General features: G+C 39.3%; 1 protein-coding gene across 4 annotated transcripts; it reads right to left on the bottom strand.

Annotated features, from left to right (window-relative positions):
* Positions 1-128: 128 nt before the first annotated feature.
* On the bottom strand, positions 129-15,353 carry LOC137186356 (high affinity cationic amino acid transporter 1-like). 4 transcript variants are annotated; one of them, XM_067595226.1, is made up of 12 exons: positions 15,248-15,353; positions 8,547-8,952; positions 8,304-8,462; positions 8,008-8,179; positions 7,782-7,915; positions 7,477-7,699; positions 5,870-6,009; positions 5,019-5,121; positions 4,409-4,611; positions 4,169-4,320; positions 2,902-3,010; positions 129-2,796 (listed from the first exon to the last, which is right to left on the bottom strand). In XM_067595226.1, exons 2-12 carry the CDS (start codon positions 8,914-8,916, stop codon positions 2,630-2,632), a joined length of 1,932 nt encoding a protein of 643 aa, XP_067451327.1. In that variant the 5' UTR covers positions 8,917-8,952; positions 15,248-15,353; the 3' UTR covers positions 129-2,629. The 4 variants fall into 4 exon arrangements, with proteins under 4 accessions (XP_067451327.1, XP_067451326.1, XP_067451325.1 ...); XM_067595225.1 differs by lacking the exon at positions 15,248-15,353 and adding an exon at positions 11,064-11,267; XM_067595224.1 differs by lacking the exon at positions 15,248-15,353 and adding an exon at positions 11,018-11,266.
* Between the last annotated feature and the right edge of the window lie 717 nt (positions 15,354-16,070).

Below are 16,070 nucleotides of genomic sequence, written 5' to 3'. Positions count from 1 at the left end.
CAAAGGCAAAGTCAGTGGTTTTAACTTTCAGCATTTATTTACAGCAGGAACCACAACCATGCTCAGCAGCTGACTTTCACCACTCATATACATGATATATATATATATATATATATATATATAAAAAGATATACATATATATATATATTGTCTGTAAACATGTTTATAACTTAGCAGTACAACAAAATCTACATCTTTTACATCTTTTTTCAAGCTTCATAAAATTTGGAAAACATTTAGTGCAGCATGCAAAATTTTACATGAAACAGTGTCATGGACAAAAAAAAAAAAAAAAAAAATCAAACAACTTGTGGTTTCACTGACAAAGATGAAGCCTGGCTTAATATTTTACATCCAACTCAAAAGGGAGATGACATTCACCTGATGGGCGACTCTTTCTTTCCGTCACGCTTGCAACGGAAGATTTGATAGATTAAAGCTGTTTGCTGGTTTACTTACAGATAAGCAAAAGTTGCAAAAAATGGGCAGTGACTTTCAAAATGAAAACTGTATTTACAGGTGAAAATAAAGCAGCAATAAAACGCTTGTATCAGATTACGTCTCACAGATCCAAACATCTCCAAGTTGAAAATGAAGCCTAGTCGATGCAAGGACGGAGGAACTGAAAACAATGGACAACATAGTGTGTAGTGAACGTTATTTACAAAACAAAATTGTGGACGGAAAACTTATGTTCTGCAGCACAATCTCATCCGACAATGTGGCTTTGATATCTTAAAATGTAATAAATTACATACATTGTATTTATATACAAAGCCATCTTAAAACTTTAATTCTATCTTTAGAAAAAATCTATACCAACTATGTGAATAAATAGTGTTTGTTTGGCGTATAATCCAATTAAAATCCTACAAAATTTAGCTTCAAGTTACATCAATAGTTTCTCCCAATGCAACATAAATGCTACCTTGTTGCATTTCCAGTCTGTAGTCAGCACACATACCTCGATATGTCACTGTGAGCTTTTAGCTGCCCTGGGAATCTGTACTCACTCACAGTCAGCTTTCATTTCCATATGTCATTAAATAATGACTGGCGGGCAGAGCCACTTTCAGATATATTGTACATCTAAACTGCTTGAGGCATGCTGTTGCAGATAGTGCAGTTTCTGAATAACGCAGTTTTTGGCTTTTAAAAATGAAAGCAACAGAAACCACAAGTGTTCAGTATCTCTTGTGCCTCACTCCGTTCAGATGTATGCAAACTAAACAGTGAAAATGGTCCACTAAGGTGAAATTTCTCTTATATATTAAACTTTAGGCTTTTCAAAATCCATAGTTTACATTATATACAGACAATCTATATTTCACAACGTTAGCTGGTGAGAGAGTAACACTATATCTCCAAAGGCGTAACATTCATTTGAAAAAGGAGGCACTTAAAAAAAACATACAGTATGTACTCTGTAGTTTCTAATAAGTCCATTCACATTGGCAGCTTTTTTTTTTTTATCTTTTGCTGAATGAGACAAGTGCAACTCCCTGATGGAAACATCACTGCTGTATTTGATCTCTGGTAGAACGTGTGCTGCGAGGAAACTCTCCATCAGTGAAAAGACAAATTCACCTTTTATCAACTCTTTCATGCAGAGAAATACTGATCACAAAGTACTGTAGCTGATTATTCAGAGCACCATGCTGCATTTCTTTGAGATACGCTCTTCTTAACTTGCTCAATAACGAAATGCATTGTTTCAACACAGGAAGTTGTACCTTTGAGAAAAAAAGTACCACTAGAAAGAGAGATAGATGTATCACAAAAGGCACTGAAGATGCAGAAATTCTCAGATGTGTTTGAGAATCATTATTTGCTCGACACATTATTCTTAATTAATGCAAATCAATTACAGTGTGATATAAAAGGGATGTGGATTGAAAAAATAATCTCCCATGGGATTTGGACACAGTAGCCAGCACTGTGCCTCCTACCGCACCAAGACGTTTACTGGAACATTTGCTAAATGTCTGCAAACATGCCAAAATAAATGATGAGCCTCATTCATTTTTTTTTTGCAAAAGGTTTTGTCTTTCGTAATGTTCTTAATGTGAGCGGCCAACATTTCAACATGTTGAGCAATTTCAAAAACTGAACTCTCATTAAAAAATAAGCTGACGTCAAATATACTATTGCAAAACAATGAATAGGGGTCATCATTCTGATATTCTGCAGATTCAAGAACCCTAAAAAAAGTTTAATAGGTGAATGTAAAAACAGATGCTTTGATAAAACCTCCATTTCGTTAAAACTACTTGTGCTTTGCCTTTGCTTTCTACAGATTGAGCTGTGTTTCTGAAATTGATTTTATCAAAGTGCAAAACATATAAAAACTCCCAAGAGAATAAACAGAAGTCTGAGATAAAATCTTGGCTTTCAGCGGTAAAGAGATTCTTTCCCCTAAAGTTCTAATAAGCCTTTTTGCTTCTATCAAAACAGCCAAATTAGACGACATATTTGGCTGCGTTTAGGAAACAACTCAAAGTTCTGATTAGAGGGGGGTGAAAGAATCTCCGCATGTCTCCTGGATTTGCAGCTATTTCAGAGAATTGAACAGATGTGAATGTTGATATGAAGAACAGAGCCAGAGAAGATTAGTGAACCTCCTGCCTCCTCACGAATCGTCGTCATCTCCGTTGGCGTTTGTGTTGTGTAGGAAGGCTTCCTTCTCCGGGGCCATGGGCTCTCCCTTTATTGTGCATGGGGGAACGTAGGTGTCAGACCTAGTCAACACTGCCTCTGCACTGTTGCGAATACCGTAGCCGAAGTAGATGAATAAACCTACAAATGGTGCGGAAATATTACAGCAAAGATGTTAATTCATTTTCAAAGCAATCAGTTAAGTAGAGATAACATGTGGTATCGTTGGCATTAAATCCAAAGCACCTAAAACCATCCAGATGGCAAAGCGCATCCAGGTTCCTCTGTCGAGCTGCATCATCAGGTACACGTTGATGAACATACTGATGACTGGAACGAACGGCAGCAGGGGAACCTGTGAGGAGAGCGTGCATTTAATTACATTAAAACCATACATATTCAAAAAATACTCTAAAAACCGTATAGTGACAAACGGAGAGATAGGTGGCTGAGTGGGTAATGTAATGTTGCAGGGAAATTCCTGACAATCAATCCTGTTGCTGCAGCACCTTTCCAGAGGAAACAGACTTCATTTAACTCTGTGTCTTCTCTTAAACACAATGGACACATCTTTTCTGACTGTGCAATCAAGGATTGGAGGAAAGACTGTTGAAGTATTCTTAATTTTGACACAACAACCTTAGATAAAATTGCCAGTGATTTTCATATGTTTAATCAATTAACCACCTAAACCTTAAAATGTTCATCCAAATAGATATAAAGTAAAAGAAGCATTTTCATAGTTTGACGACATCTAATGTACATTCTGTATTTGCTTGTTAAAACTCTAGTGGCTACAGCATATTGCATCATTTTACATAGAGGACATTTCCACTAAAATCAGCCTGGACATATCCACTATACCACTATAACTAAAGTTGCATAGACTTGAACAATGAACAACTTTACATTTGTGTCAACCACTTTAAAAAGCTTGAAATTTTAGGTTTCTTCATATTTTCCAGGCAGCCATTAGGTTCCGTTCATTTCATTTCATTACAGCATGAAAACATACAGCAGTGATGCAGATGCACAGAATCTGACTGCATTGAAATACAATGAAATAAAAGTGATGAAATGTTCACTATGGTGGCATTTCAGGACTCTGCAAGTTAATTGTTGCAATCAACTTGCAGAGTCCTGAAACAAGTCAACAATCATTTTAAAAACTTACTGTGTACTTCGTCAACAGTCTGCAACGATGTAAAGTACACAAAGTTTGTTGCCTTAAGCTTTAAGTTACCAGTTAGTCAGTTTAGGATCAATAACAGAGTCTGAAGAGCAAATACTCCTCATTTCACTGTTTGCTTATTGATGTTTGCTCTATTCACTGTCAAACAGCTGTTAAACTGCAATAAATCTGTTTCTTTTTAAAAAAGGCTTTTTATGAAACGTTCAGTGTACAGATGAGTCATTGAGATCTGCAGAGTAATTACACATCACGCTCATCACATTTTGTAAACGCAACTATGAAATAATATGAAAAAAACTCTTTAGTGGAAGAACACGCTACCTCAAAGGCAAGCTTGGCCTTGCTCTGTGGCTGCCTCCACACGATGAAGGTGATAATCAGACAGAGCGCCATGATGATAGTGAGGACAGACACTGACCAGGGTGCCAGCCCTCCTTGAACAGCTATAACACTGAAGACACATATCAAAACACCTGGAGGGAAAAATAAGACAGATTTATCAGTATCCAGTATCATTATCCATCCAGTTTCCTCTGAGCTATGTATGTGTAAGTGTCTCACCGAGTATACTGGTGCAAATGTTGACTGCGAAGCCGGACAGAGGGGACGGGTCTGTGTTTGAAGGGAAAAGGAGGTTCTTGATGGTGAAGCGATCCTCCGGCTGTGGTAACATGTCGATTTTCCCCTCGTTAAAGGACTCAGGTTCAGGTTCGTCCTGAGTGTTGGCCATCTCGTAGGCCGCGATGGACTGTTCAGGCTGGTACCTTTAGATGGCAAAACAGTCAAAACCAGTCAAAGAAACTTCATGACTCCTAAAACTGCTGTGCACTAAGGCTGAGGACTCACCAGTAGCTTTTTAAAATCCTAACCACGTTTAAACCTATCTGAATCATTAAAATTATATTTGACCTGTGTAAATTCTCAGTGTCTATTCTCATCCTCAAAGACTTTATGATCCTGTGTTTGAAAATGCATGTTTGATCTAGAGGAAGCTGAAATTGTAAGTGTCTTAAATACTTAAACACGCCTGGCCTGACTGGTCTCACTAGCTTCTGACTGGGGATTTCCTTCCCAGTAAGAAGATGGACAAATAAGGTGTTATTCAACCTGGTAATCCTCTAGTGTACCGTCAGCCGTAGGCTTGATATATAAACTGAGAGATGAGGTTCACCTGAGGACGAGCACGCAGGCAGCCACCAGAGTATAGGCCAGCAAAGTGCCAATGGACATGAGGTCAACCAGGTCCTTCAAGTCAAACAGGAAGGCCATCACCGCTGCAGGACACAAGGGAAAAATACACGTCAGTAAGAAGATAGACGTCTTCAAACTAATCCAAAAGATTAAACAATACACAATCACCAGAGTATGCAAACATTGTATATATTTTAAGATAATTCATACTTATAAAAGTATTATATAAAACTATATCATAGTAGCTGTACAGTAAGGGTATAAAACTGTTACTGTACAGCTCAATTCATTTACAACCCTATGTAATTCTTCTACATCCTCCTTCCACAGTTTAGCACTGTTACCTCTGGCCTCATCTCAGCTACCTACCAGACATAAGCCCTGCCACCAAGGTGGAGATGATGGGCGTCTTCCTCTCGCTGACATGCGCCAGAAACGAGAAAAGCAGGCCGTCGCGAGCCATAGAAAAGATAATGCGTGGCAGCGGAAACATGGAGCCGAGGAGACTGAGCCAAGGATGAAGGAAGGAGGAGGAGGAGGCAAAGATTTATAACTTAAAAGAAATATTTGTTAACTCTGGTTTTCACACAAGGCCTCAACTGCTGCCATGCCCAGCCTGACATCCTGATGAACAACACAGGATGCTGTGCTCAGGATGTTGCTGTGCCAGCTTCGTAAATCAATCAGTTTGAAATTTGCAGGACTATCTTTATGCTGTATGTCCATCTTGGTTTTGGTTGAGTGCTTGTGTTGAGGCCATGTGTACCAAGAGTGTTTTGTAGGGTTCTGAAGGGAACCAAACCAGTGAGTAGGTTAAGGTTGTCAGCTCACCTGCCACAACACCTGATGTTACTGTAGCTGTTAGAGGGGTTTTGGTTCGTGGGCTGATTTTAGCCAAACATTTGAAGAGCAGGCCATCTTCCGCCATGGCCCAGATCACTCTCGGCATTGGGAACATGGAGCCTAGTAAACTAGTAGGGGAGAGAGAGAAAAGCATGCCATGCAGGTGAATTCACACAGTTAGAACATTTAACAGGGGATCGGTGTGTGGACAAAGTAAAACTATTAAAAAAAATGCCCCAAAGAACACAGTAATTGCTTTTTAAGCAATTACATGTGCATCAACTTTAGGTTCATAGATTGCAAGCCAAAAGTATGTGGACACCTGAACCAGTGATTCTTGAACATCTCATTTAAAGCACTGTAACAGCTTACACTCTTCTGGAAAGGCTTTCCATGAGACGGCTGCTGGGTTTTACTGCCACTCAGCCCCGAGAACATTAGAGAGGTCAGTCACTGTTGTTGGCTGATAAGTCTGCATCGTAATTCATCCCAAAGGTGTTGGATCGGGTTGAGGTCAGGGCTCTGTGCGGGCCAGTCCAGGTCTTCTACACCAAACTACACCAAATCTCGTGTTGAAATGGGAAAAGGGCCTGCCACAAACTGTTGCCACAAAGTTGGAAGCATGCTATAGTTTAAAATAGTATTTCCCTTAAGTGGAACTAAGGACCTCAAGCCATGAAAAACCAGACCAAAAGTAAACACGTCCACATATTTTTGGCCAAAAGACCATTTAAGGATGAGCACTTCAAATTAACTTAGGATATATAAAATTCAGTGAATAGTCTTAGGCTTTGTTAAAACAATATAACAAAACATGCAAAAACATATCTATCTCTAATTATATCCCCATTTTTAGACTAATTTTAGTCCCAAAAAGTATGTGAAGCTGAATTAAAAGGTAACCTGTGGAGTTTTTGGTCACTTGTAGTATTTTGTTTGCTCACGTGCACGAGCACAGTGACGCACATGTGCACGCACTAAGGAGAAGCAATGTGTATTCCTGCCAATGGTTTTTACACTATTCCACTGATCTACAGGTGGTGGTAACACATTAAGAAACACAGCGATGTGCCAACAAAGGCAATAAAAAAAAAAAAAAAAGAAGATTGCAAGTAAACGTGGATGTAAAAAAATGCAGGTTTCAAACTTCTGTTTCTGCTTTTTCAAGTGTTTTCTAATCAAGGAAATGCAGTGAGCATGTTTGTTAGACCTCAAGGATACACACAATAGGTCTCAGTGACTAACACTAAATGTAAACAGAAGTGTTTGCTTACAAGAAAACTCCACAGGGCACTGTTGCATAAAACAAATAACATCAGTTATATTTAAGTATTTAAAAAAAAAGAAAAGAAAAGAAATAACCTTTCAGCTCCAGACGATGTCATCTATTGTTACCATGAAGGTGGTATGAAGCCACTTATTTTTAATACTACAACTAGTTAACATTCAGTACTGAATTAAACAGAGAAAGAGAATATAATAAAATCCTATAAATAGTGTGCTGGACATTAATTATTCATTCCTTAAATGCATGCTGAATAATTACAAGTCCTCTGTGAATTCTTCTGCTGGGAGGCGGTAGTACAGCCTCTTACCTGGTCGACAAGGCACATAAAGAGCCGATGGCCACTGCGTAAGTGGCTCCCTCCCAGCCCACATGCTTAAAGGCCACCGGCAGAGGGCTGTTCTTGTCTAGCATGTAGTAAGGCATCATCACAGTGAGGGCGGCGGACACACCGAAGTATGCCACGAAGCAGATAAGCAGCGAGGCCACGATCCCGATAGGAATGGCCCTCTGGGGATTTTTCACTTCTTCTCCTTGGGGAGGAAAGATTAAGTAGAGATGTCAGAAAACTGGGGTCATGTGTGTTAATTATTAACTCCATGTATTTCTTCTCACCTGTGGTGGCAATGCAGTCAAACCCTACGAAGGCATAAAAACAGGTAGCAGCACCAGAGAGGACTCCGCTAAAACCAAAAGGCATGAAGCCGCCTTCACCGAGACTTTCCTTTGATGGTAAGGAATCAGATATACTGAAAGAAAGGAAAGGAAGAAAACATCTTCTTATTTCTTATATCATTAGACACGTTATACATTTTGAGACTAAGCTCTTCATTTTACCTACTTCAAGCTAGAGTTGCTGGTGACACTGAGGATTTCTTCAGGGTTCAAGTCCCAGTTTTTTAGGTTTCCTTTGATGAAGCCACAGATGACCACGAACAGCAGCACCAGTACATTAACGCAGGTGAATACTTTATTTACTAAGGCTGACTCCTTCACTCCAAATGAAAGCAGACCTGTAAGCAGTTAGAGAGCAGTAAGACAGTGTGAAAGATGAAAGCGTCTAACTGTAACAAAGAGAGGAAAAAAAAAAAAAAAAAAGAGATAAAACACTAGAGAACTATCCGAGCTGTCCCTGACCTGTCAAAACGATTATGATGAAGACAGCAAATATGTCTGGATACTCTGCCAGGAAGCCCGGGGCGTTCATGGTCATGTATCGTCTGCAGAATACTTCGATGTGCCTTCCAATCAGCTCATCAAAGGTTGCGCTCCATGCCCTGGCCACACTTGAAGTTCCTGTGGAAGAAAGTATTCACGTAACTGAACAATATCACATGTAGCAGCCAAATCCTTTCCGTCCCTTATTTAAAATGGTCTCACCGATGATATAAGAGAGGATGAGGTTCCAGCCAGTGATAAAAGCCCACAGCTCTCCAACTGTGACATAACTATAGAGGTAAGCAGAGCCTGTTTTGGGTACACGAGCTCCGAACTCGGCATAGCAAAGACCCGCCAGGACAGAGGCAAGGGCAGCAATGAGGAAGGAGAGGACAATGGCAGGTCCAGAACTGTCTCTGGCCACGGCGCCAGCTAGCACGTAGACGCCAGCGCCAAGAGTGCTGCCAACGCCCAGGGCCACCAGATCAAACGTGTTAAGGCATCTAGAAAAGTGGGAATCCTCTATGTTATAGTCCACAACCTTAACTCGCAGAAGCTGCTTCCCGATGCCTTTTAATGTCGTCAGAATCATCCTGGCCCTCTCACTGCTCTAGAGAGGATAACTGGCCTGTTGACAAAAAAAAGACAAGAGTGTCAGTGTTGAAATTACTATGTATTTGTAGACTTAAGAAAAGAGCAAAAACTATGGTATTGTTCCAGTCCCATATTAAGCAATTCTTTGTTCCTTGAGCTTCTAACTTTGAATACTTGGTTGTTTAATACCAATAAATGACTTCATTTCGCATTTTGTTGTGTTCTTTTTTTTTTTTTTTTTAGAACAAAAGCTTCTTGTCTATTGGCATTTAGAGTAGAGACACTCCCAAATTCCTCTGCTCAACCTACTTGCACTCTCTGCTCAGTGATGGAGGACAGTGAGCATCTGGACCATGTCACCATGCAGAAAAAAGAATATGAGAACATACTCTATTGATGTATTTTGCATCATGAGGGGCATTAACCTACTGCAATGACAGGCAAACAGAATTTAAGGATTTAGTGTCTGGTGGGAGATTTTCCAGAGACCCGTCAATGTTGTTGAAATTCATATTGACTGCCTGTAGAGATCAACATAAGTCACAGAGGACTTCTTTTAATTTCCCCTTTTAAATGTCACAAGTAGCAAAAAAACTGTCACTATTTAAAAAAACAAACAAACTCTGAATCAGAATCAGAGAAACATAAAAACATCACCTTAGATTTACAGCTTAGTTTAAATTCTTCACACTGACGGTGTGTCACAGTATGTGTGATGACAGTTTGTAAAAAGTGTGAGTCTGCATACAACACGTTACCACAGAGGATAATATTAAGTTTGGGTCTGGCTGTCAGAATGCAGTCAAAATCTTCCCATAATTCTTTGCACATCAAAATTCCCATGACAATGATCAACTCAGGGACATTTTCTGTGTAATGAGGCATAAGTAAGTTAAAGTGTATGTTTTTTTTGTGTTTTTTTTTTTAAAACCTAATTGTAACATATTTACCACAGGAGCCAATAAGAAATAGCTTAGACATGTTCAGATAGTCTACATACTTACAGTAAAGTATGTACTGAATAAACACTTCATTCTATTAGCATATACAGGAATGCAGTATTGTATGTACAGGCTGTGAATTCGCACAAAGTTTCAGATCCAGATGGAAATTACCTTTTATAAACACTGGACAAACTGTCAATTCCCCATTTACTTTCTCATTCTCTTTTACTTTGCCATAAATATTTTATCACATTAGAACTATTTAACATTGTGTACATTTGAATTTTTTTATCCAATCTGCTGTCACTCACTTTGTTCTCCATCATATTTGTTTTTAAGATGAAAACTGGCTCCGATTGGGTTGTTTTTAAGGCTGAAAGTTTTGACTGTTGGCGCCGTTGACTGCATATAAAGTAATAATAAAAAATAATAAAATATGTATCTTTATATAGAGTCAATGGTCGTCACCATCACCTTCATATGTAACGCTGCTGAATTTGTATACTAACATAGCATCAGATTTTAGTCTGAATTTACGTACGTTCTACATTCTGAATAGTATGCTCCATTAATATACTGCAATTTATGTACAGTATGTAGAATGAATTAAGTTAAATTGGGCACTTCTTACATTTAAACTACAAGACATATTTACTATTTTCAAAATAAATTCTACTCTCATATTCGTTTACTTTGATCTTATTATGTTCTTTTACTCTATGTTAAGAATGCAGACAGCTTTAAAACTACATTTCATCCCATATGAATGAGCCAATTAAGATTTAAAATGGTTTTATGTGAGAGAAATTAGTTTTCTCTCATCAAATGGCAAAATGCCAAATTGAGTCACATCAGTCATACCTTCTTCAGAAACTATAATGTGAAATAATGCAGTATCAATATTATAAAAAAGGCACAGTAATAGATTTACTATGCATATTTTTCATGTCTCATATGACAAAACAGAAAAATAGTTGAATCAAAGCATGATGTTGCCAGTAATTTAAGAACAGCATCATCTGCCAGACAATTAAAAATAATTATTATTGTGCAGGGCATAATTCTGGCAGTCCAAGCTCCAATTTCAAAGCCTCTGCTAAAACAGCACAGCAATGACAGATATAGATCTGCCAAACAGTAACGACAAGTACTCACTCTCACAACACAGAAAGATCCCCTTTCTTCACAGATGCACACTTACTCTCCCAGTCTACAAATCCACTCGACCGCTTTCTCCCGAGTGTAGCTACAGACTCATTTCCAGTCTTCTTCAAATGAATAGCGCTGAAAGAAACGTTCACAAGTCCTGTTTGACATGTGACACAGACGCCTCTTAGTGTACAAACCATTCAGGTGTCCGGCCCTCAAATAGAACAGTGACACATCACATGGCCCGGGGGGGCTCAAGACACTCGGAGCAGCTGTGATGATAGCTGTCCTCCCCCGGTGCAAGACTGACTCATTCTGGCAGGCTCTGCTTGTTATCAAGTCATGAATACCAGACAACAAGGAAAATATGAACTGGCTGTCCTTTTTTACCCTTTTACAGCAGAAATACTCACTTTGCATAAAATATAAACTTGACTAGGACTTGCTTATAAATTTTGCCTGTATTAGGAAGTGTAGTTAAATAAGAGAATATCACCCACGTGCTTTGTGAATGTGCAGATGCTAGTAGTAGTGTATGTACTTCCTGTTAGGTAGTATTTCCACTACATATCAGGAGGTTTGGATTAGTGTAGCACATTCTTGTAAAAGGAGACAAGAATCAAGGACTAAATGAGCAATAGTGTTGTTGGACGGGTTTGTGTTGTCTGTCTAGGTTATGATGACCTGGACGGGAAATACATTTCATTGCGCCATCAGTTTGATAAGACCAACGTGCAGAAGCCAAAGCAACTCTGACTGAATGCGCATGAAGCTATTAAAAGACATTGCACACAAACTTAAAAAAGAAGAACTGTGTCCGTAAACTGATGTGTACTTCTCACGTCGACCACAAATGTGAACGGAAGTAGGGCTCCTTATATGTTGCTCAAGGGAGAACATTTGTCACATCGCAACCCGGGCAAAAGGGGCAAGAACAGTCAGTGGTTCAGGACTCAGCATAGAACCACAGCATGTCCGTGATGTGACATACGGTGGCTGAGCTAAAAAAGGAGTGTGGGCAGGAGAGGGGCCTGCCTTCCTCTTAGCCAATCGTCGAACTCGACACCTGCTTGTGACACACAGGAGCATGCGGGTGAATTTGGAATAGCAGTCAGTCACATGCTCTTCACTACAGTATTTGGGGTGGAAATACCTTTTCTCTTTCAAATGCCTTTCATCGTAGCCTTGACCTTGTATATATTCACACACGAGGAAGGCAGCAAAGTCACAATAACGCTTCAAACTAAAAGCAGAAATGAACCTATGGAAAATATACATTTGTGTATGTTCTGCTCTCTCAGCGAGCAAAACACACTTCCAATGAAGGGTGAAGACTGCGGGTCGCCTTTCAGGTTTTTACGGGAAGCAATTGTGAAACTGGTTCGATGGTGGTGATTACGAGTAAGGAAACGATGGGATTCCAGAAACAAGAGTTAGACCAAAAGGTATTGTTAAAATGTGTAAAGTAACAAGAAAAGTGTATTCACAATAGTACGGACTCGCTGTAAAATAAGTTACATTGCGCTTTGTGCCAGGAAGAAACAAAGTATCACCAGTGAAAGATCAAAATTCAATCCCCATAAGAAGTACACCACTGGAATAAATCTAGTTAACATACTGTACAAGAGCAGTTATCCCAGAACAGTAGAACAGTGTAACTTCAAGCCACAAGATGCATAGACATATTGGTATTTTATATATATATTAGTATTAAAGTCAAACCTTCTGTGTGGCTAATACAAAAAACTACAGTTTCATTCATTCTCTCTATGTAAATTGAGGTTAACGATATATCCTTAAAATACAGCTGACTTGCATTCAATCCTGCATTAATACTGGACCTGCACGTCTGTGTTGGCTTCATTCAAATGACGCTGCAAATGTTACATCCATTACATACAACAGACCAACATCTGCAGAAGCACCTGTGTCTGGGAAAACACATTATCTGAGGGTCCGGGTGTACAACGTGATATTTTTCTAACATGAATTTGCAAAAAGCCGCTGACTGCCTTTAATTACAAATTTTTTCCTGCCTGAATTTAAAAGAAGAGGACGGCAGAAAGCCGGTGGGTTCCCACTTGGCATGTGAAGGGGTATTTAGCAGCACAACAAAAAGCCCACCTGCTCTTGTGGTGTGACAGGGGATGGAGCAAAACAAAGTGCCACGTGAGGTCCATCATAAAACAGAGAGCTTACACAAGCCAAATACACTCTCCTTTCCAAGAATTTAGGCCTTACTGACATCTCTAGGGCCAAAATGACCTTGTAATATTAATCACACCGATCTGATAGACAAAGAACAACAGCTTTCACTGTTTTCTGGGTTTTGCTGAGATGTTCATAACTTCACAGACAGAAGCCTTAGAGTGGGTCTTGAACACCACGGCTCTGTTTCTTGCCTTTGTGGAAAAAGAGAGAAAACGGAGTCCTTTTCATGAGGCAAGTAGACAGATTAATGACCACCGAGGGCTGAATATCTCCATTTCTTAACACTTTAATACCTGAATGTGAAACTCTGCGAGGAGATGCTTCACTTACATGATGGAGAGTGTGTGGTGAACACATTTTGAGATATTAAACATCTTGCATGTGTGTTTTAAGATTAGATGAATAACTGTATTTCATCACATAATAAAAACAGAATATATAATCCATCTATATCTTTGGGTAATCAAGCAAGTGCATTTTAAAAACTGATAAGGTATTCACATACAGTATGGGGGGGCTACATACTGTACACACATGCAGTACAGCCAATAATAGTATCATCCATGATGCAGATTGTGAGATGTTGACACCTTGGTTTAAAGCCAGGTGCAGTGTCAAAAACAGTCGCCCTGTCAGAGCTCAGCTGACATGACCTTGCAGGCTTCTGACTGATTCAGTGTTTACATTACGTACCTTCACTGTGATTTTAAACTCTGTGACCTGATGTAAAATCATTAATGTGTCACGGTGACACCAAATACAGCATCTACACAATAACTTTTATCCTCAAAACACTTCCAGTTGGTATTCCACACACTGTATCTTCACTCATATATATATATATATATATATATATATATACACACACACACACACACACACACACACACACACACACACATTACATATATACGAGTGTCCCTGAATTGTAGGAACAATCCTTACTCTAAGATAAAGTGTCTGACCCCTGGCTGGTTCTGTGTCAGTAATATTGCTGCTAACAAAAATCATACATTCACCTTTATTTGACAGGCAATCACACACTGTGTGTTTAAGATGATTGATTGGCTTCATGTGCATATGTTTTCAGAACATTTTCAGGCCTAATTAGGTAAGATGTTAAGAATGTGTAATTTTTGAATTTCTTTGGTGAATTTCTTTCTCACACATCACAAGTGGACTTAAATCTGATTTTGAGTATTTGGCTTAGTTTTAACCATGCATGATTAATGAGTTAATTATAATTTTACATACATGGTAGAATTTTCAAAGATGTTCTAAAACTTCAAAAATGGGCAAAAAATGCATTTGAATGAAAATATCTTGAACAATCACATCAAATTTAGGTAAATATAAGCTGCTCACAGTTTTCACACGATAACATGCATTTGCAGGCTGAAAAACGTGTTTTAGTCATAGTCTTCATCATCTACCCACGTTGTCCGTTTTGAGTATTATGAGCCAAGTTATTAAAGCATGTTACATGTGGTTTTTATTAACATTGATCAAAAAAGTGCAAGAATTTCCGTTTAGTTGCAGTGGGTTCAGATGAGTTCGCGCACACCACTGGTGAAAATGACACTACTGAAAATATTTGATGCTATAAAAGGCAATGTTTGAACGCTCACTGCTCAGTCATTAAGCGCGGTGCACATCCGCACAAAACTATTTCTGATCGACTGTACAGCCGTGTATCAATAATAAAGATCTTTGCTCCGGACAGGGCAACTTTTCTGTCTGTTGGTATGAATGGAAAAGTACACAGTGGCCGCTCTCAGACAGCCTCAGGTTATATTGCATCAGCCAAATCGCTCCTTCTTTCAGACCATGTGCACTCCTTCCTGATGGAGTACTGCAGGAAACGCATGGCAGAACTGTTCCCTTTTCCCCCCTTTACAGAACGCTAACAAAACGCTATAGAAACATAAATGCAACATTCAGGAGAAATAGAGAGAAATAGCTTAAATATCAAAGAAAAACGTATAAAAAGTATAAAAAAAAAGTATAAAACTTTAAACATCTTACCTTCTGTAATCAGAAAAAAGCTGCTGCCCGTTTCAGTTATCCCGACAACAGCTGCATGAAACACTTTCATCAGCCTGGAACTTCAGCCAGATGGTTTCTTGGGAAGGTCTCACTCACGCACACACACACACGTTTACACACACGTATACACACACGCGGAAAGCGGGAAAGGCCACCCAGTTATCTCTGGCTCCACCCAATGATTTAAAAGGCTATTAGATTACAAATCCGCCCTTGCCTCTGCAAAGACCACCTGAAACCATTAGATGGCGGTCTTTACATGCAAATGCCCCCTCCAGCTTTTCCTGTAGCTACCTTTAAGGCATCCTAAATGGTGATCAGAAACAGTAACACACCCTGGGTTGTCATCTTAATTTTAAATTTGGCTCTATATCAGTATGCATATGTTGACATCTTATCCTGCTGCTCCTCCTTCCTTTAATCAAGGCATGCAAACACATCACACATCAGCACAGGGTGATTATGGATTGCTTGGAAAGTTGCAAAAGCCTCAGTGGGGGAATACAAAGCTGTTACGCTTCATTCTCTGAGTTTGCTGCCGTGGCTTGTGGAGCGGTAGGCTACCATGTCGTGATCCTCTTATTTCAGCCTGATTCTTGTTATATAGGCCCAAAATCTACACCAGGATTTGGGATTATCAACACAAGGTGATCCAATAGTCAGAACAGACGGCTCAGCATACAAATGGAAGGCAGACCAGTCATGACTAAGCTCCATACAGGATGGAGAGATTCCTTTCAACCAGATCGGTACTTTTTAGGCCCTGCTGAATAGCTGCAGAAGTTGCTGAGATGTATGAAGG

This window comes from Thunnus thynnus, chromosome 7 (assembly GCF_963924715.1).
Source record: "Thunnus thynnus chromosome 7, fThuThy2.1, whole genome shotgun sequence".
Classification (NCBI taxonomy): Eukaryota; Metazoa; Chordata; class Actinopteri; order Scombriformes; family Scombridae; genus Thunnus; species Thunnus thynnus.
The sequence above is the reverse complement of the archived record's forward strand: the minus strand, read 5'-3'. Positions and strand labels throughout refer to the sequence as shown.

Excerpts from the sequence above, each read along its gene's own strand:
- LOC137186356 (XM_067595226.1), bottom strand. The coding sequence starts at position 8,916 with ATGATTCTGACGACATTAAAAGGCATCGGGAAGCAGCTTCTGCGAGTT. Across the intron at positions 7,700-7,781 it reads TGACTGCATTGCCACCACAG|GAGAAGAAGTGAAAAATCCC; the intron begins GTGAGAAGAAAT and ends TTCCTCCCCAAG. Across the intron at positions 5,122-5,869 it reads AACATCAGGTGTTGTGGCAG|CGGTGATGGCCTTCCTGTTT; the intron begins GTGAGCTGACAA and ends TGTGTCCTGCAG.